This window comes from Hippoglossus stenolepis, chromosome 3 (genome assembly GCF_022539355.2).
Source record: "Hippoglossus stenolepis isolate QCI-W04-F060 chromosome 3, HSTE1.2, whole genome shotgun sequence".
NCBI lineage: Eukaryota > Metazoa > Chordata > Actinopteri > Pleuronectiformes > Pleuronectidae > Hippoglossus > Hippoglossus stenolepis.
Window position 1 is genome coordinate 27,571,901 of NC_061485.1, and position 20,367 is coordinate 27,592,267.

A 20,367-nucleotide genomic window follows, 5' to 3' on the forward strand; every position below is an offset into this window, starting at 1 on the left:
TTTCTATGCACCATTAAAAGAACATCAGAGTAATTCTTGAACTCTTCCAATTTTGTTGAATCCTCAAGGTTTTTGTTACAATATTTTCTGGAAAAGGATGTGGTAATCAAAATATATGACTCAAAGTTCAAAGATTTTCTCCAATTATGCCACTTACTTACAAACAGATTGTGATTGTTACCTCTGAGATTTGATCTAATTTGTTCTGGAAATGCAGGAGAGAGGTTTTTATTTGAAGCATCTGTCTGTTTCTGTAACATCCATAAATTTCATTATTTTTTGTTTTAATGGGAAATGTGTTTATAGTTTTTTTACAAAATTGACCAGGAGGAACTTTACCCGACTTTATTTATAAGAATAAATGTATCTATAGAGCACTTTTCAACATAAATTACAAACTAATGCAAAACAAGAAAACAAATGGTTGCAATACAAAAGGAAGTAGTTGAATAATTATGATAAAAATTATATTAGAGATAAAAGACCAAAATAGATATGCATGCATTTCGTTCATGTATATATGTATTTGTATTATGTATCTATGTATTTTTCTCGTTCTTACGTATATATACATAAGGTAGTTTTTAGGATTGTAAATGTTAATACTCTGATTATAATTTTTCTCTCTTTTGGGCAAGTATTATTGCTTGCATTATCCGCACGACAGGGGGCGCTGGCGAGTAATGTATTATGTCACTCAAAAAAGAAGAAGAACCAATTGACCAATCAGACGCGCCGTTTACGAATCAACAAGGAAGTATTTTCAAGGCGCCAATTTTGTTTGACTGTTGAGGTCGAAAGAGTTTTGTGTGTTTTGCTTTTTGTGTTCGACGGTGCGGCCATGGCTGAAAACACGTTCCCCGTCTACACGCCGGATGCGATAGTGAACTTTTACCGAACAGAGGTTCTCACCGGTCAAGAAGCGAAACACTTCACGAAGACCGACCTGACTCCTGCTCCGAAGGTAACGTCCGTCCGCTGGTTTGTGTCCCTGCTGTCACACCAGGAGCCTTCAGTGGTAAACAGCTGAACGGTTCACATCACTCACTATCTACACAGCGTGCTGTAAGTTTAAGTGCCTGAGCAAAGACTCGCTTTATCAACACAAAGTAAGAGGTTAATTTAAACCCAGACATGTTACATTGTGAATAGAGGCTGACCCCATTCAAAATATTGTTCAGTTTCCATTGTTTGGGTTATCGATAAAGACCAAGATGTGCAAGATCATATTTTTATGAGAGAATAGCATGAAAGTACAAAGGTCTTTCAAAGGTTTTTAGTTTATTTAATTATTACATTTGAAACAAAAATTGCAATAGATCTCATTTTGGAGTGAAAATGAAAATAATTTATCATTCAGCAAGTTAAGTGACTACATATATGTATTCACAATGTGATGAAGCACATATATATATATATATATATATATATATAACTCAAATTTAAAAATAAGAAATCTAATTTAAAGATAAAAAATCAAATAATGCTGTCAGACTGTGAACATGGATAATATGAGCCACTGTATTACAGTAAATCACGACGATGGTGACTCTATGTTAGTTCACCATACACGTACCCAACTCAAAATTAGTCACTGAACACAGCAATAACACTGGAATGCAGGACAAATCAACACGTTACCATATTCTTACAGTAAAGAAAAGGGAGTAATTGTATTGTGTTTGTAGGTGTCTGCATTCTGTGATTTTATGTTTTGAAGTCTTGTACATTCTATAACACCTGTCGCAGATAGAAATTAGTCTAGGAAGGAATATTATATGAAATGGCCTATAACTTTGGAGGATACCCACCCCAAAAAATTACTGTCCAAAACCTCAAACTATCCATTTTAGAATCAAGTTTAACAATAAAAAGGCATCAAATCTTTACACATGAGAAAATTAAATCTGTATGTTCTGAATCTTTGCTAAAGAAATGACTGAAGAAATCTGTTATTGAAATAGCTGCAGACTAATTCTCTACTTTTAGACTGTTGGTTGAATAAACAGAAAAACATGTGATTCATCCGCTCAGGCTGTGCAACATTTTATCAACAAAACATGTTATTGAGAGAGAGAGAGCAATCTGCAGATGAACTGATCAAAGAAAATATTAGATAGCTGCACCCCAAATTCAGACAGATGATTTTCCACAGAATAATGACTCAGGATTTTGTCCCTCATACCTTACACTGGGATCTCGTTACAAATGGATCATTACTCAACCAGTATAAACAGGAGGGACTGGAAGTATTACAAAAAGCAATGTCTTTCAAATTAAATGTGAGGAAAAGAACCGAAAACGTCCTTTCATCACGTTTACACCTTTGAGACTGGTTGTCAAACGGACTCTGAATATTTATGTGGCTGCACATCATCAGGTTGTTGTGTTGGAGATGCTGTTTGGTTTGCAGTCATCATCCATAACATATAATCTATAAACATATAAACTATTAATAAAACATGTTATTCTCTCTTACAGCCAGAGGCCGTTCAAACACTGTACATGAGAGTGCTGCATCTCCTGTATCGTTTCAGACCCGAGTGTCACTCCATGGTAAGAGCCGCTCCTTATTGATCATGTAGCACTTTACGAAAGAGCTCTTCACTTCAACTTTATACCAGGCAGTCTCGTCTATTCCCATACTATAAATGTCACTTTCACCACCTGACATTTGTATAAGATATGATGTAGTGAATGTCACAGTGTCATCACCTCATACATCTGCATTTTGCTTTGCATTTGATTTGTTTTTTGTTTTCCAACAGGTTCCACTTCTGGAGAACATTCAGTATCCAGTTTATCATGAGGGAGCAACTGCTATCATGAGCGTCTACATGCGCATGTGAGTTTTCTTACCATATCTCCTGCATATACAGGTCCACAGTGTGCACCAGTCTGTAGTGGGTTTATGTGAATCTTCACAAGCCTCATAATTCGATTCAATTGTTATTCACCTGTCAATGATTTGATGCTCGATGAATCTCAATTTATCACGTCCTCAATTTACTACATTACTTACTTTTCTATATGGCTGCTTATTCATCAATTAATACAAACACTTTTCTAATCAGAAAAGGCTTTCAAGTATTATACAGTGGTACTGTTATTACAAGTGTGTTATTTCAAATGTGTTGTAATTTCATTTGTAAATCTTTTTAGGCGGCAGTTTCTGCCCATGTGCCTGGTGTATGATTTTTCACTGAATGACCTTCTAGCCCCAAGTAAGAACATGTTTCTTATTTCATCTATGACAAAAAAATCCCCACATATGACACTGGCTACTGCACATGCACTTGTAACCAGTCCTCTGACAATGGGCTTTCTGTTCCTTTCCAGAGAAACAGAAGACTCTGACAGTTCTTAGTGCAATCATGAACTTCCTTCACTTCAGGAAGCAGAGGATGGACTTGGTCTTGGAGAAGCAGGCCAAATTTGTATGTTACACTGGTCCGAAAGGGGATGAAGGCTAGCTTGTAGCCTATTGCTAACCCCCACCAGTGATATAGTATCTCAAGAGTAAACTGTTTAAAGGTTCCCACACATATACACTGTTGAAGCAAAACACAGTCCTGTAAACCCTATTCCACTGATCGCAGTTTGGGGTGACTTACCAAGATAAAATCAAAATACGTACATTAATTGGAAATATCCTGGTAAATAGTTGTGATGTGATTAATGATTCATACAGAATTAGGACTATAATTGTAGATAAATCTCTTGACTGAAATCATGTTTTAATCTTAATCTTTTTTTAAATAACGGGCACTTCAGTCACCATATTTCTTGATAAGGACATTTTTTCGACACCAATCTTCTTTATCTTGCTACTGACAAGTTAGTAACCATTACCCTGCTGTGTGTTTAGAGTTTCACATGTTGTAACAGTTCATGTCTCTGTTGTCAGAGGGCAGACATGGACAGACTGCAGACTTACATCAGAAGCAATCGAGAAGCAGAGAAAAAGATCGAGATGCTGACGTAAGTCCTTGTCGTTTAGTTTCTATATGACTATAAAACTATCTTTGTTAAGGTGACGCCAAAAAGGTCTCATTTAGCTTCAGAGAGGGAGGACATAGTTGAAGATTTGTTATCTTCTGATCATGTTCTTTATTTTCATTTATTTATTGATAACCCCAAAAAACTACTCTTATTTTACAGATGGTGTCAAACTGTTTAAGCAATCCATTGATCAATAAAATAGTCATCTGCAACCCATTTTGATAATTAATTAATCTTGTAAGTAATTTAATAAGAAAATGCTCCAGTTCAGTTCAGTTTCATATTTTCCTTCAATATGATATTTTGGGAACTTTGACAGTTGCTGGACAAAAGAAGCAAATTTGAAGACACCACCCTGAACTGTCAGTGGACACGTTTTACTCATAGATTAAACATGCAGTGTGTAGAAAAAATATTAGAGATTTAGTAACAATGAAAATAATTAGGCATGGCACCGAAAGTGAGTTTCATTATAGATTTATTATTCATTATTTTCTTATTGAATCATTTCTACTAAAATGTGTAAAATGTCTGTCACAATGTCCTGAATTAGAGGCCACTTAACGACTCATTCATCACAAACAGAAACAGCTAATTCTCTCCTTTGAGAAGCTGCAACATGGAAATGTTTGACATTTAGCATGAAAAACAGATTGTTAGTCAAAGCATTAAAATCAAAGTAATTGTTTTTATTTATTTTGCAAAAAACAATTTGACAGATTTTGTCTTGAATGATTATTTATTGATAAATATGTTAACATTATCCCAAGAATTAAGAATATGAGTACGTCTCCTACACTGACATGAAGGATGAAAGTCGTATTTCACTTTGCAGTGAGATTTGTACATATTTACTTTGTCCTTGTTCAGCACCATCCCACCGGAGCAGCAGGCCGAGGCAGACGAGCTGGCGGCCGCTGTGTCTGAACTTCAGGCCACCACCATGCATGAATGCCAGGAAGTGGTAGGTGTTGATGAAACAGTCAGAAAAATACATAATTGAAGTTACATAAATAAAGCTGTTCTAGTATGTGTATGTATATATATATATATATATATATATATATATATATATATAGTATAGCCCTTTGCTGTGTGAGCTGTGAAGTCAAAGTGAAATCAACTCATTTTCTTTCAGAATGTTAAAAACGACTGCATCGCTGAGTGGAAAACCAAAATCGCAGAGAAGTCTCAGAAACTGGTATGTGACTGTGGCTTAAATATGAAACAATTCACAATATGAATTTGGGGTGGTGTCCCAAAACCTCCTCAGAGAGATAGCAAAAATATACCAACATACAGTAAGAGCAGAGGCCTTCTATTAAAGAGGTGTGTGTCTGTGTGTGTGAGACAGGCCCATATGAAAGTGGACGTCAGCAACCTGAAAGAAGACATCGGCAAACTCAAGTCTCAGATCGTGGAGTCTCCTGAGGAGCTGAAGACTCAGATGGAGAGGATGAGGGAGAACGTCAAGAACATCAAGAACTCCATTGTAAGTGAGAGAGAAACCTGGGAGATCAGTGTTGAAATGAGGTCAGACTGACACGTGTAACCAGGAGTGATGAGTGTGTGATGTTATGATTTCAGACAGAAACGGATGAGCGAGTGGTGGAGCTGCAGAACATGGTGCAGACTGTGACTCACACTGAGGCTGAGATCCAGCAGATGTACAACCTGCTGCAGGACCTGGAGAGCAGCATGAACAACGCCAAGCAGAGACAGGAGATGGTATGTGTACAAGAGTTCTGTATTTATATCCAATTTGCAAAAAAACACTTGATGAGAAACTATTTCACCATCAGCAAATACATCATGGAGGAGAAAATGTCACTTATAATCTGTTGAAGCATCAAAAATAAATATAGAAGTCTGTTCAAACACAATGTAAACATTTTCAGTAGACTCTTTTTTGAAATAGTGGGAACAGCAGCAGAGAAATGAACCGGATCCATAATCAACTTTGTGCACTTAAAGTTATTGTGCATGAGTGAAAGCTGCATGTAAATTAATCTTTGGTTCTAGATAAAGTTCAGAGCAACATTGTGCCTGTTTCTACTCATGGGCCCAGGAGCAATTTTAGGAACTCAGGAACTTTTACCTTTGTTAAAAGCAAAACAACAGGGTCTGAATTTAATTCTTCAGCTGAGATTCTTGGTGTTAAAAAGCCCGAGCCCCTGGGCAGAACATTAGATATATGTTGTAAAAGTAAGGTTTGTGTATTAGCAGTATATCACCAATATTAAAGGGATAGTTCACTGAAAAATGAATATTCCCTTATCGAGTCACAGCAGCAATGGGGCGGGTCTTCACTGGGGGAACAGTCCTTTTTAATTTATTCAGTGTTTGAGTCCTCAAAACACTTTTGGAGTTTCAGGGGTGAACAGTGTTGCAGCCAAATCCAATACAATTAAAGTAATTGGTTACCACTTCTTCAAATGTAAAAAAACGAAAAAAAACCAACACAACAAGCCTCCATACTGCACCTGTGGTGTCATCCAAGTGTCCGCAAGCCCCGACATTCATATTGGACTAGAAACAAGGTCATTTACACCATCCTCTGGAGCCGGGCTCACGTTCGCACACAGACACACCACACACGCTCCACACAAGCTGTCGCCCAAGGGTACGCAAGGGATGCGCGGTAGCGAGGACATTTAGGCTAAAAACATGAAATAAATGACGCTGTTTAGAGTTCCGCTTTGGTAAGTCATCTGATGTCAGATGGTAGTGGTGATGATGATGATGATTATGAAGCTACTTACAGCTGGTTTTAGCCAACAGCTTGCTCAAACAGAGCTTTACTTTTGGCCGTACCATACATGGCTTGTAAAGACAGTAATTTCTCCCTGTATCAAACTTTAGAGAAAATAAACTGTCTTGCTGGTTCCTTCAGTGATTTTTTAAATATTTCTTGTATCAGTAATCTGCTCTATGGCAGATCTTCAAGACCAACAATGTGACCTTTATTGGTTCTATCAGCTCAACAGCAGCAATAAGGCTCTTTCACCAATTCTCCTTCTGAATGAAGTTTCAGCTTCTTAGCTATCAGCTCACTCACCACACCACACTCCACTGAAGAGTTAACTTTATCTAAAGCATTTGTCCTTGTAATTTATCCAGTGTGAATGCATGTTTCCAGTTGACATGATTCTGTTTTGCATCTGTGTGCTTGTGCAGTACCAGGAGCTGACTGCTCAGTATGAGAAGAAGCAGAAGGAGATAAAGAACCTGTGTGTGGAGGAGGCCCAGGTGAAGAGAGCTCAGGCCATGAAGCTGGACAAAGAGTCCAAGCAGAACATCCGGAGACAGATGAAGAAAGAGATGAAGGAGAATCACGTTCAAGAAATTCTGGGGTAACACAATTTCGACACAATAGTCAATAAAAAAAAATTTAGAACCCTGCTCTGTTAAATAAAGTATTAAAAAACCTAAACCTACCTGTTCACCAGGCAATGTAACCAAATCCATCAGAAGCGCGAGGATATGGCCGACAAAATCCAAGAGATCACCAGAGAGACGCTACAGCTGAAGACCAAGATCCAGAGTCTGAGAGACGTGTGCAGCAAAGAGACGGAGAAAGCTCAGGTGCACTCAGGACGACAGTTTGCTTCACTGTGCATCTTTCTTCTGTCATGGCCTCAGGCTAACATGTTCCCTTTCTCTCTGTCCAGGCTCTGTATGACGCCTTGTCAGCGTCAATGGATGATTTACACAAAAGAATCGAGATGCAGGTCGTGGACCTGAAACAAGATTTCATCAAGATTTCTACAAACTTTTAGATGATTCATTTTTCATTTTCATTATTTGTATTACTGTGTTACTTCTTCTTTGTCATGTTTTTACTGTGCCCACATTTTGTTGCCTTTTTGACTATTACTATTTAAAATGTTAAAATAGAGTTTTTTACTGAACATAATCCCGGTCATCTTTTCTTTTCATTAGCTAATGAATTCCACGTATAACCTAAAACGTCTTATATTGAAGATTTGCAAGACACTTGACCTGTGTTGACGTTGTTGCACTAGTGTGGTCTTGGGTTTGTTCATCTGAAGTATTGTACATATTATCACTCATAACCAAACTTTCTTTCAAGGTGAAACGATGTAACATTTAAAATGTTTCACATAAAAAACAAAAGAATAAAAACCCTAAAACCAAACTTGCTGTTTTTTTAAATGTGTTTGCACAATCCTACTGTTTCTAAAGTGGTTGATGGAAGAAAATATTGATACAATTGAGTGTCAAGATTTAATTTGTATTCATTTATAAAAAATGTATTTACATGCTCTAAAATTTGATAAATAGTAAGATGATACTTTATTCATCTCATGGGGAAATTCCAGTATCAAGGAGCTCATACATAATTTAATTTGGAATATGAGTTTTTACATCAGTTTTAATTACTGTTAAAATGTAAATGTTAAAATGTTTCATTTACTGAAATATCTTTACATTACATTACATACACACACTTTATATACCCCCTGAAAAAATGTAACCATAGCTATAAATCCATGACAGTTGGCTGGAGCACAAATGATCTGTTGAGTAGTAATGAAAGTGAATCTGAATAAATGTAATGAATCCACAGCACAAACAGAAGACAACATTTTATTTTATCTTGACCTAGAGACAGTACATGTTCAATTTATATAAAATGTTCAACCATAATTGTAATACAAATATCTTCAGCACTAACGTTTAAAAAAAAAGCTTGTAGCCCTTTTCAAATCCTTCCAGAAATCCTCAGTATTCATCTCTGGAGTTTACTGCAGATGGAGGAGGTGGTTGAGGAAAGTCAGTTAACTGACGTCCTCATGTTTGGGCTCCTTTTTGGGTCCTTCCCCTGAGTTGGGACGTAACTGGTGGGACCTCTTGTACGAGGTCAGCTGAGCTTTGTAATCTTTAACCTGAGTCCTCACCAAACACAACTCCTTGCGCAGTTCGTTGATTTCAGTAATGAGAGAAACATTCTCCTGCAGGGACGACAATTACTGTTAAAAAAAACATTCATCCACCATGATTAGATCCTTTACTTCTACCATCAGTGTCATTACTCACCTTCATGATCCTGAAGTAGATTTCCTCATGTTCCTCAGCAGATTTAGCAGACCTCATCTTGAGACTATTAACGGTCTTCTCCTGGTGATCGCGCTGGCGACCGAACGCCCTCTGAACATCTTGGTCCACGCCGCTTTTCTCCACCTGGGAAACAATGCACATGGTTTGCTTATTCCCTGCCTTTCTTACAGTGTATGTGAGACTGTAGAGCCGACAAGAAGAAGAAGAATTGTTCCCACTAGAATGAAATCCTGCACCCAGCCCTGGAAGAGAACTGCTGCATGAAGTGCTCACCCCTTCAGTCTGCGGTACGTAGCGAGTGTAGATCATCTGCACGCTCTCCTTCAGTTTCCTCGGGTCTTGGATGAAGCCAACACAGTTATGGAGGTCTGACTTGAGCCGCTGCAGGTGTATCTCCAGATCTTTCAGCTGGACACAGATCAGATGTTAAACTGTTTAATTCTAAAAAATAAGATAATGTTAAATACAATGTTTTGTTTTTTTAAGTCTATCTTGCCATACAGGCATTAAAACTAAATCCACAGTCCTTGATTTGTACATACATGAATTCCAACAAGAAGTAAAGCTGGTATAAGGCCTCAGAAGTGTGAGTAAGGAGTGTGGTAGAGTTCCTCTACAGTTACAGTCTGTTAATTACAATGTCCTCTTCATGGGTTACAGTGACAGTGGAAGCCCAAAAAAGGGAATTTCATTCTTTAAAAAAAGTCTGAAAAGGGAGGAATATTAAATAGCTGAATTGTTTATACCTCCACATAGGTGGTTATGTTTTCACCCTATCCATTTGTTTGTTGGTTTGGTTGTTTGTAAGCAAGACTACACAAAAACAACAGATTTCCATGAAGCATTTCTACTTTTTAGGTAACTGATATCCATGAGTGTGTAATTTGGTGCAGCTTGATTGAAATCAAGGCGACTGTTGACGGAGGTATGCACTCTACTGCCATTGTAGTTTTTAAGAAAGAATAGAAAAATCTCCATCTATACTTCATACAGTAAAGAGTAACACAGCAGCTGAATGTGTTTCGGGTTTTATAAATGGATCATTACAAATAATTCCCTTCCTTCAAACACCTTAAGACACATCATTTGGAGTCATAAGATCCAATGACAGTGGCACAGAGCAGCACCGTCTCTTATATTCAGTGTTATAGAGTAAACCTTTAAATTCAACAACATCTTTTCAACATGAACATCCGCCTCACGTCTGCTTTTCGGGAAAGGAGACAATCACTGCCCCATCAATAAATTCCTGGTCGATTAAAAACAAATAGTAAAACTGAAACGTTGCTGCAGTGTTAGGTCTGTGAGAGTGCAGTGTGTGTCCTGACTTTCTGCATCTCCTTCTGCATCTCCTTGTCTCTGGTCCTCAGTTTGAGCTTCAGGTCCGAGACAGTGAGTTTCAGCTGAGTGTTGCTCTGGTCAGTTTGCACCAGCTCCTCCTGCAGCTGTGAGAGAGCAGAAACAACACATCACTGTCAACCCTGCACAGACATTTCATACCTGCTTCTACAGCTGGAAACTATCACAGTTACAGCTGCTTTCTTTTTTTTTTCATTCAACTTGGTATTTCTCTAGAGGGCTGGGCCTTCTTTCAGACACACACTCACCTGACGGATCCTCTCCTTCTTCTCACTGATCTCGTCTTGTTGAGGCTCGGTCTGCTTCTTCAACTCGCTCAACTGGAAATCGAGAACAAACCTCAACTTCTCCAGTTCCTGGTTCTTCTTCTTCAAGCCGGAGATCGTCTTATCCTGCGTGAACATGAACGTGTGGAGGGTTTTCAGCACAAGCAGCTATTCTTTATCTGTTTGATCACAAATGTCAGTGGCTGAAAACAAGTCGTCCTCGGGAGAGTTTAAACAAGACCTGATATTTCATACTATGAATGTTTAAGTACACACTCTCAGTTCTGAATATAATAGTTTACTTTTTTCTTTTCTCGATTTTTAGTAGAAGAATCCCTACAACTTTGAGGGGAACATTTTCTGCATTAAGCACTACAGAGCCATTGAAATTGGCTGTAACATGTCTAATGACTGGGCTTTGTCAAGTCTGAGAGAATAACCCCGATAATTAGCTTGGCCTAGACTATCAATTTATGAAGCCAAGTTGAATTGTGGGAAGTGTAGTATCCAGGGGTTCTGAAGAACGACATGGGTCATTCTTTGGATTTTCTGCTCCTGCTTCTTTGAATTTGATCAGGTTTTTTTTCTGTGTCTTGCCAATCATAATTAAGGGTGTTGTAATGTGCAAGTGCAATATTTCATCATCTTTCAATTCAATTATATCTTATTAGGAGACACCTAAACAACCATATAACCACACATCTAACTGATATGTTTCTTCCTAAATCGTATTACCTCCGCCAAGGGGGTTATGTTTACACCCCTATCCATTTATTTGTTTGTTTGTAAGCAAGATTAAAGATCCCTGGACACATTAACATGGAATTTGGTGGAAGGATGTTGTATGGATCAGGAAAGAATCTACTAAATATTGGTTTGATTTTTCACCATGTTCTTGATTTTGGGGACTGATATTAATGTGCGTCTGAAATTGAATGCGGATCCAATCAAAAATCCGGATCTAGAGAGTTTAAATGTGAGTTCATACATTTAAGTACCACCCTAGTTTTGTTATTAGTTGTAATAAACCTGTAGATTCACAATCAGGGTTTAAACTAGGGAAGTATGAACGGAAAGTTTGGAGTCCAGCAAGATATAGGTCTGTGTAGGTTAGAAAAAAAAACACCTTGTCCTGGTTGGTCTTTTCATGTCCAGCGATCTGTCTCTTCAGGTCCTCGATGTCACTCTCCAGAGAGCGGATCAAACCCAGCAGCCGCTGCCGCTCCTGCTTCAACTTGTTAATGTCTGAGCCCCTGTCCTCAATCTGCCTCTGAAGACTGTGGAACTGAACCAGAGGCAAACACACAGCAACAGATGAGTACAAATTATGTTCTTCAAAAAAACATACGAATTGAAAAGCAATACCATGATGATCGAAAGACCTTTTGTCACCTTTTGAGCCATGATGCCAGTTTCTCCCTTAAGATTAGTGTTGGTCTCTTTTACTGTGTGCAGCTTCTTCTCATACTTGATTTGGATGTCGTGGATCTTCCTCTCCTCGTCCTCCTCTACCTGCTTTATGATCTCTTTAAACCCACAGATCTCCTGCTCTGCCTCCTCCTGATACTGCAGAAACATAAAAGCATGACAAGATTAAAGAGCCCTGAACAAGTTCTGACTCCACCAAAGCTCTGCCCCACTTCCTCCTTCTCCTCCTGACCTGAGCCAGGTGCTGAGTCTTCTCCTGCAGCTTGGCCTCGTATGACTGTGTCAGCTCCTCCAGGGCTTGGATTTTATGCTCCTCTGCGGACTTCCGCTGCATCTCGAAGTCCTCCTTCATTCTCTGATACTGATGCTGAAGATCCTGGTGCCTCTCATGCTCCACAATCAGCTTCTGGCTGTAGGATGTCTCTGTGTATCAAAGACAGACAGACAGAATGAACCTTGTAGAAAGAAGGATACGCTGTGGATAGTGCTGACACAGATCCCTGATTCTTACCCAAATCCTTGAGTTCTCTGGAATGTTTCACTGTGACCTCTGCAGAACTCTCCTGGTGCTCACACTCCTTTTTTTCCATCTCTGTCTTCATGGTCTATAGGGACAGTGTATAATGAAGATACAATAAAGGCCTGAAGTCATTCTATAAACAAAGGTGCTGATTAAATAGAGGCATCTAAAGAAGTCATAAGTAATTAAATACAAGGAATGGTTGGTTTTTGTCATTTTGACCTTGAATTGTGACGTAGAAAGAAAGATTTTACACAGACTGGGTAGCGTATGGAATAGATCTGTGTGGTACGTGTGCAGCAGACCTGTTGTGCAGTTTGCAGAGATTTTATTTGCTGCGTAAACTTGTCAGAAATCTCCTTCATCTTCTCGTTGTAGTTCATGTCCTTCAGCCGGAGCTGGTACTCGTTCTCCATCTGCAGCTCCTCCAGACGCATCTTCAGCTCCAGCATATTCTGCGTCTGCAACACGGAGCGATGCCAACACAGAAGTGGAGGATTGTGTCATTGTCACTGTACAGTATTATCACATATGATTATTGTCTGTTTCTTAGTCACATATCGAGCTGTATTTAAAAAAAGATTATCCTGTACATTACAGTATATATTTACAAAACACACACAAGATAATAATAATAATAATTTTAGAATGTTGACACAAGATTTCAATTCAAAAACACAAATCTGGGAAAATTTAAAATACTAAACCAGCACATTATCCTACTGACATAATAATGTGGATGCTGACTGTTGAGATGCACTTTCAGACACTGTAGCTAGCATTAGGAAGTATTGGATGATGTAGTCCTGGCAAAATGACGAGATGCAAACACACACACAGACCTTTTCCTCCAGGTCTGACTTGGTGACAAGAATCTCTTCGGTGTGGACGATCTGCCTGTTGCTCTTCAGTCCTCGGCCCTCCTTATCAATGATCTTCCACATGGACAGACAGCCGTCTTCAGACGCTGTCAGCAGGAACTGGTCATCGTAGGTGATCACCATCTGAGGACGCACAAGGTTAGTGGACTCTCTTTCTGAGTTATGTGGTGTTGACATGACAGAGACATTGACATTTCTGGCGCTGAAAACATCCCATTGTTCAAATCAGGTTCAGTGGTGATGGATTTAGTCAGTTCAGTGTGTTCACGTCCACACAGTGTAATGCCAAGCATTTAGACCCACCTTGGTAACTGGGCCACAGTGAGCCTGGTACATGATCCAGTCCTTCTGGATGGGTAATGGGTATTTAATGGCCCTGATGGTTCCACTGGCAGCCCCGGTGAAGACCACCCGACCAGAGTGAGACACTGCGACGGCTGTGTGAGCCACCTCATCAGCAGGAACCTCCCTCAGCACCTGTGGAGCCAAGAGATTATCATCCTGCACATTTATAAAAAAAATCAATGTTTAGTCCTCACAGGCCACAACTTTTTATAATTTAGTTATTTCTCACTGCTCTCATCTGACAAGAAAACAGCCCATTCCAAACTGGTAGGTTTAGAACAGGCACTGGCACAGTAAATGAATGATGTATTCAACTAACTGCACTATTCCACTCACTATCATTTATGGAAACTCAGCGTGAGACACATTGGTGGGCTGTTCCTACTTGACAATCTTGGATCTCCTTGAGCATGAGGTCGCTTCCCACAGCCAGGATGCTCTTACAGTCTGAGGAGAAGGCCACATCTGTGTAGCTGCAGGACTTGAGGACGCTCTCTGACTCGCGCTTGCCAGTTTGTGTGTTCCACTCATACACCGCACCATCCATCCCACATGACACCAGCCGGCTGTCGTCCAGGCTCCATTCAATGCCACGGATCTGACAGAACAAATCAAAAGATGTCCATTTGAAATATGACCATATGTCCGCTGTGGAATACATCCTCACGCCTGACTCACCTTCCCATTGTGACCCTTCAGATTGAGGATATTCTCAAAAGAGGTGACGGAGTAGATGTGAATGACATTTCCATTGACCGCTGCAAACATGTGGCCACCGTGGCTGAAAGCACACTGAGGAGTGGAGGGAGGAGGGGAGAGGGACAGTCAGAGCTTCAGAGAGCATTGTGTAGCTGCGCCAAAAGACACTTCAGATTCACCCAACACACACACACACACACACCCCACCTCTCTGCAGCTGCGCACAGTGAACTCCTTGAAGGAGCGGATGTCATCGATGACCAGGTTCATGAGCCTGAGTTTGTCTGAGAAGCCCACCAGGATGAAGAGGCCAGTGGGGTGCAGAGCCACGCTGTACGCCTCCTCCTGGAACTCCTTGTACAGCTCCAACACTCTACAGACAATTCACAGACAGCAGCAGTGAAGCATGTCTTTACTGTGTCATACTGAGGGGCTGAGTCTGCTGTCACATGGGTTCTGTGTACGAAAATTCATTCACCTACAGTTGAATTTAATTCAAAAGGTCTTGGTCTGAATATTTTTCTGACCTAACCATAACTTTGGACTGTCAGGAGTCTGTTGATTTTAGCAAAAACTAAAATGAACAAATGATTTATTATTTACTTGTCTGCTGCTTCTCAGGAGGTACTGACAATATAAGATATAATTATAAGTGCATGTAATTAATAACTACATTTCTTTGAATAGTATCACTTTGAATAAGGTATTGAATTGTATTTAGAAGGGCCTAATCAGGTCTTGAATATAATTTGGTGAACGCTGCAAAAACCATGTTAAATTTCACTGAACACAGGGCTTGATGGGACACTTTGCTAGATCCTGTTTTTATATCAGCAGTGTTTGATTGTTGGGCCTCATCCACACAGCGATGCAAAATACAGTAACCCACAATGGACAAATTGGATAAACACTTGACACAGACACAATAACAAAGTGCTTGGGTGTGATTCTGTCTCTTTACTTTGTCTCGTAGTTCCAGATGCGGACAGAGCGGTCCAGAGAGCTGGTGGCTGCGAGGGGCTTCCACAGGCAGACGGATAAACCAGTGATGGACTTTGAGTGGAAGGACTGAGACAGGAACTCAAAATGAGCCCTTTCATCCTAAAAGGACAAAGTTAAAGAGTTTACATCTCAGGGTCTCTGTTATTAACAAATAAAGGGAATGTTGGCAAAGAAAGTCAGCTGGAGTCAAAGGTAGAAAAAATTGAAAGGAATGAAGAAACACAATGATATTAGGAAACAAGTGAGTTTACTAAAGGTTTTAAGAAAAACTACAGGAAGAGTAATAAACAACTACAACTATTTTAGTGTTTGGCTGATAATGTGGTTAGAGGAGGTAAGAGTTGGTCGTTGTGATTGTGTGAGTGCTGCTTGAAGTAAAATGGCACTTCCATAAAAAATGCTGCACTAACGTTAGTGTCATTCTTCAGGTACGGTTAGAAGAGAAAATATGTTCCCGGCAGGCATTTCAAATAGTTTGGAGGTTTTTCAGCCACCAGGTCACAAAATGCCTTTTACAAAACTGAGAAGTTTTATCAAGCTTTATCCTCTGTCTTGACAGCCGTGAGGTATATATAACTGTTTATTCTATCAAGTAAATCTCACATAATGTCCGCCTTGATCATTACAGGATAAGTGGAATAGATAATGGTAGATGATGGATGGATGGATAATGGATAATTCAAGGATGTATAGACGACATATGACTATCAGACACTTAGCACATGACATCAGACTGCATTGTGGCAAATGTTTCTTGCTGGACAACCCTGTGTTTTCTGCTACTTTTAGCACTCTTGCTGTTCCAATTCCCTCTCTTCAGCTGGCTGTGGCTCAGAGAGCGGGTCGTCCACAAACCAGAGGTTCGGTGGTTTGATCCCTGCTATAGTCTGCATTCCAAAATGTTTTGGGTGGAAAACTTAACTCCAGATTGCCCCTTACAGCTGCAGTGTGTGAATGACACAGCATATTCTAGCGCTGTATGAATGGGTGAATGTAACTTGTACTGTAAAGAGCTCTGAGAGGTCGATATGACTAGAGAAGCACCATCAATGCAGCGCTATAGTCAGTGGTGAAGCTGGTGGAGGTGACAGTGCTACCTTGTTGATGTCCACAGAGGACAGACCGAAGCTGTACAGCTGTCCTTGGTCTGTGCTGATGGCCAGGGTCTCCTCTGCTGGGCTGATGCACATGGTGTCAATCTCCTGACAGTCAGCTTGGGTCATCTCATTGCTGTGTGGGTCTGGGAGAATCTGAAGGACAAGCAAACACACACACTCTCACTTAGAGGCATACACAAAGCTTACAGTGTCACTGTGGCCTCTGAGAATAAACCCTTACCTTTATCCCCCTGCTCTTCCTGTAACTGTCCTCCTCTGTCTTTTCAAAGAGACAAACAGTGCCTGGACCCATGGAGCACACAAAGCCCTTGGAATAGGACAAGATGGCTGTGATGCGAGAAACAGTCGAGGCCTCATCTACGTCAGTATCTCTGATCATCCTCGTCCCCACTTGCCTGCACAATTTGAATAAAATGTATCAGAGGCAGCTTCTACATTTCCCTTAACAGCGGGTCTCTGCAGTTTTAAACAAACACTTTATTGCAAGGAATATTGCAAGTGAAATTAGTGGTGGATTTATTTTCTGGTGCTCTAACCTCACAATGCTGGAGACAATTTACAGCAGGGCATTAAGACTCATTTTGTGCTCTGGTGAGTATTTACAGCAGCAGGGTGGTGTTAGTGGGATTGAGTCGAGATTAACTACATGTGTGATAATGGAAATGAAGAGACATGTCAGCCAGTGCAACACAGAAGCTCACTGTGTTTATAGCTAACAATGAGAGATAAGATAACTTGTTAGCAGAGGTAGAATAAGAATGAATCTGAAAGTCATTATTAGCAATTTGAAGTAAATCTTTCTCAAAAGTAATCCGTGCTTCACAGACACAGCAGATATCATCAGTTTTCTGTCCAATGGTCAGCAGCACCACAGTGATTGGCTGGTGTCAGATTGATTTAAAATACAATTATAGATTTAATGTAAATTAATGTAAGAATACATTTGTTACATATCGTTTAAACTTCAGAATTGATAAATCAGAGTCAAAAAGCTAGAGCCCATGAGAATAGTAAATGGTCTGTGTTTGTATTGCTCCTTTCTAGTCTTGACGGCCACTGAAAGCACTTTACACTTCAGTTTTGTCATTCACCCGTTCACACACACAGTGATACATTCATTCTGTGTGGAGAACTTTCTCTATCACACATCACTCACACACTGTAGTTGTAGGCAATTTGGGGTTCAGTGCCTTGCTCAAGGACACTGCTGAACATGGAATGGAGGAGCCGGGGATCAAACCACCAACCTTTTGGTAGGTGGACAACCTTCTTTATCTCCTGAGTTGGCATGAGTTACTTATGTTGGGTTTGACTCATTAGAATCATGACTCTATTCTGCCATTGGTTGGTAGTAGGATCATTTCATTGGCTTTGGGGATTTCTTAAGATCAGTCTACTGGTTACATCAGTTACATAAATTCAGACTCTGGAAACCTTAACACAGATAACCCTACAGCGTATGTGACCAATGAGAAAAGAATGTGTGGATGAACAGATGTTGACACTGTGTTAATGTGGACCAGCTCGTGACCTGTCAGGCTGCTCCTGCACACCCTGGGAAGATGTGTTGATCTCTCTTCGCAGGTCACCAGACTCAAACACCAGCAGCCTGCCCGTGTCCGTCCCAGCAATCACCCGCTCCGCTGTCATCCACGTGTGACACAGAAAGTTGATGGTCTCCACCTTTGGGAAGCTGCTCTGCTTCAGGGCTCCCTCTGAGTAGCGGAACAGCTTGAACACACCAGTCCCGCTCACACACAGCTGCATGTTGTTGTAAGGGTTGAAGCTGACCTGAGGGAAACGCCACAATAAAATGGTTTGATATCGTGTTAGTATCAGATGGAGGCTGCTCTGCTCCAGTGTGAATGACTCACCTGGGTGATTGGGTTATTTGAGTTGCTGGTCTTCACTGAGGCCAGGACTTTCTGCTTTTCCCACAGCCAGAAGATCAACATCCACTCCGGACCGCCTGTCTGGCCTATGAGATACTTGGAATCAGGGGAGAACGCCATGCACACAAACTCTTGAACAGGCACATCCCCTGCAGTCAGAACCTTCCTCTTTCTGCCCTGCTCATGCTGCAGGTCGAACACTGTTATGGTGGCCTTCTCGCCACACTCCGACACTGCCAGGTAACGCCGGTTGGCACTGATGGCCAAAGCACGCATGCCCTGGCTTTTCTCTGAGCCTGTAGAGACAAACAGAAACACCAATTTTATATAAAATAATCCTAGTGATGTTTTCACTAGTGTGTTTCATTTAAATTGTGCTAATTGTTGTTTTCTTTACCCTAGACTGGGCCTTTATATTTAAATACTTTAAATTTACATCAGGGGGGGTCCTCTCTAAGGAGGCCGCCATGTTTTTTACAGTAGCCCAAACTGGACAAACTAAACACCTTTTGAGTTTTTATGACAACTGAAGGCTACCACAGGTTCTCTTTCCTGTTTGGAAGGAGAGGATGAGGTGAGGGGTATTCAGCTGCAACATGCAACTTCACCACTAGATGTCACTAAATTCTACACACTGAACCTTTAAGGTCTGGGTGAATCCAGTAAAATCCCTTTATTTGAGACCATGCACCAGTAAGTTTGATTGTATTTTAGAGAATGTATTTTCTATCCTTTGTATCATGTCCATCTATGATACACCCTTACTCACTTTATGTTTCTGATGTTAGTTCCTAATAGCCCCTAATGTTTGGTGGTGATATGAGAGAAATGTGTGTTCCTGATGAAGATTCCAGATGCTCTGTTGATTAATGGATGCATGATTTATGTAATAACTTCATATATATTTAATTATTCTTTTTAGTAATGTACCAGTGTTATTTAGTTAATTTATGTTATGTTTATTATTATCCAGAAAATCCATCCATTCATCTATTCCTCCATCTATCAACCTATTGGATGTGGGATCCATGTGCACACCAGCGAGGAGATCTTTTATTTGAACTACCTGAACTAGATTCAGTCAATTCAGGAGGTTTACACGTGCACAGTCTTTTTCAGTGATGTAAACAGGAAACAACATTAGCTTAGCTTCGGTGAGCCTACCTGGAATGAACCTCTGGTGTCTGTGGACCGTGTTGTAGCACACACAGTTGTTTCCACAGGGGAAAACCACGGTCTGCTCGTCGAAGAAACACACATTGTTGTCCACCCCTCTCCGCAGACCGAAGATGAAGTGGGACTGAGCAACTACAGCGGACATGGGTCAGCTTTACTTCTCGGAGATGAATTAGAAAACTACAAACGCTCTGAAGGCTGCTTCACCAACACACGAGTTTAGTGTTAAAGTCACAAAGTAAACACAGGTATGCTGGTGCGACTAAAGCGTCACGTCGCTAGGCAACCCAGGAAATCCCGCGAGAGCCGGAGAACTCGTTTGAAGTTTCCTCTCTACCTGTTTGCCACGTGTGTTTACAGAATATACAGATTTCACTCCTTCTATATTTACACCACAGACTGTAGCTTAAAGTAACTAATAACTATTTGTACCTGCTGATTCGTGATGCCTGTTACTTACTCACTGCTGAGTCTCGCGGGACTTCAGGGGTTACCTAGCGACGCAACTCTTCATCGATCATCGATAGCACTGATCTCTAACTAATGACCAGGATCCTCTGGTCGGTATTAAATATAAAATGTATTTACTGAAGGTCT

General features: G+C 40.3%; 2 protein-coding genes across 2 annotated transcripts; one reads left to right on the top strand and one right to left on the bottom strand.

Moving 5' to 3' along the window:
* Positions 1 to 743: 743 nt before the first annotated feature.
* nuf2 (UF2 component of NDC80 kinetochore complex) lies at positions 744 to 8,161 on the top strand. Its single transcript, XM_035148105.1, has 13 exons — positions 744 to 964; positions 2,482 to 2,556; positions 2,769 to 2,845; positions 3,163 to 3,224; positions 3,340 to 3,437; positions 3,908 to 3,981; positions 4,873 to 4,966; positions 5,141 to 5,203; positions 5,357 to 5,494; positions 5,590 to 5,730; positions 7,180 to 7,355; positions 7,452 to 7,587; positions 7,674 to 8,161. The coding sequence occupies exons 1-13, from the start codon at positions 842 to 844 to the stop codon at positions 7,779 to 7,781; spliced, it is 1,365 nt and encodes a 454-aa protein (XP_035003996.1). The 5' UTR covers positions 744 to 841; the 3' UTR covers positions 7,782 to 8,161.
* A 473-nt stretch (positions 8,162 to 8,634) lies between these two features.
* On the bottom strand, positions 8,635 to 20,020 carry cfap57 (cilia and flagella associated protein 57). The gene is made up of 21 exons (XM_035152333.2): positions 19,759 to 20,020; positions 18,577 to 18,890; positions 18,234 to 18,493; positions 16,923 to 17,097; positions 16,682 to 16,834; positions 15,544 to 15,683; positions 14,790 to 14,955; positions 14,562 to 14,675; positions 14,269 to 14,481; positions 13,842 to 14,015; positions 13,500 to 13,661; positions 12,963 to 13,118; positions 12,649 to 12,742; positions 12,370 to 12,560; positions 12,102 to 12,275; positions 11,836 to 11,994; positions 10,692 to 10,835; positions 10,413 to 10,529; positions 9,358 to 9,492; positions 9,064 to 9,207; positions 8,635 to 8,978 (listed from the first exon to the last, which is right to left on the bottom strand). The coding sequence occupies exons 1-21, from the start codon at positions 19,913 to 19,915 to the stop codon at positions 8,805 to 8,807; spliced, it is 3,516 nt and encodes a 1,171-aa protein (XP_035008224.1). The 5' UTR covers positions 19,916 to 20,020; the 3' UTR covers positions 8,635 to 8,804.
* Between the last annotated feature and the right edge of the window lie 347 nt (positions 20,021 to 20,367).

Excerpts from the sequence above, each read along its gene's own strand:
- nuf2 (XM_035148105.1), top strand. The coding sequence starts at position 842 with ATGGCTGAAAACACGTTCCCCGTCTACACGCCGGATGCGATAGTGAAC. Across the intron at positions 3,982-4,872 it reads AAAAAGATCGAGATGCTGAC|CACCATCCCACCGGAGCAGC; the intron begins GTAAGTCCTTGT and ends GTCCTTGTTCAG. Across the intron at positions 7,356-7,451 it reads CACGTTCAAGAAATTCTGGG|GCAATGTAACCAAATCCATC; the intron begins GTAACACAATTT and ends CCTGTTCACCAG.
- cfap57 (XM_035152333.2), bottom strand. The coding sequence starts at position 19,915 with ATGTCCGCTGTAGTTGCTCAGTCCCACTTCATCTTCGGTCTGCGGAGA. Across the intron at positions 14,016-14,268 it reads AGGAGATCCAAGATTGTCAA|GTGCTGAGGGAGGTTCCTGC; the intron begins GTAGGAACAGCC and ends TTGGCTCCACAG. Across the intron at positions 10,530-10,691 it reads AGAAGGAGAGGATCCGTCAG|CTGCAGGAGGAGCTGGTGCA; the intron begins GTGAGTGTGTGT and ends GCTCTCTCACAG.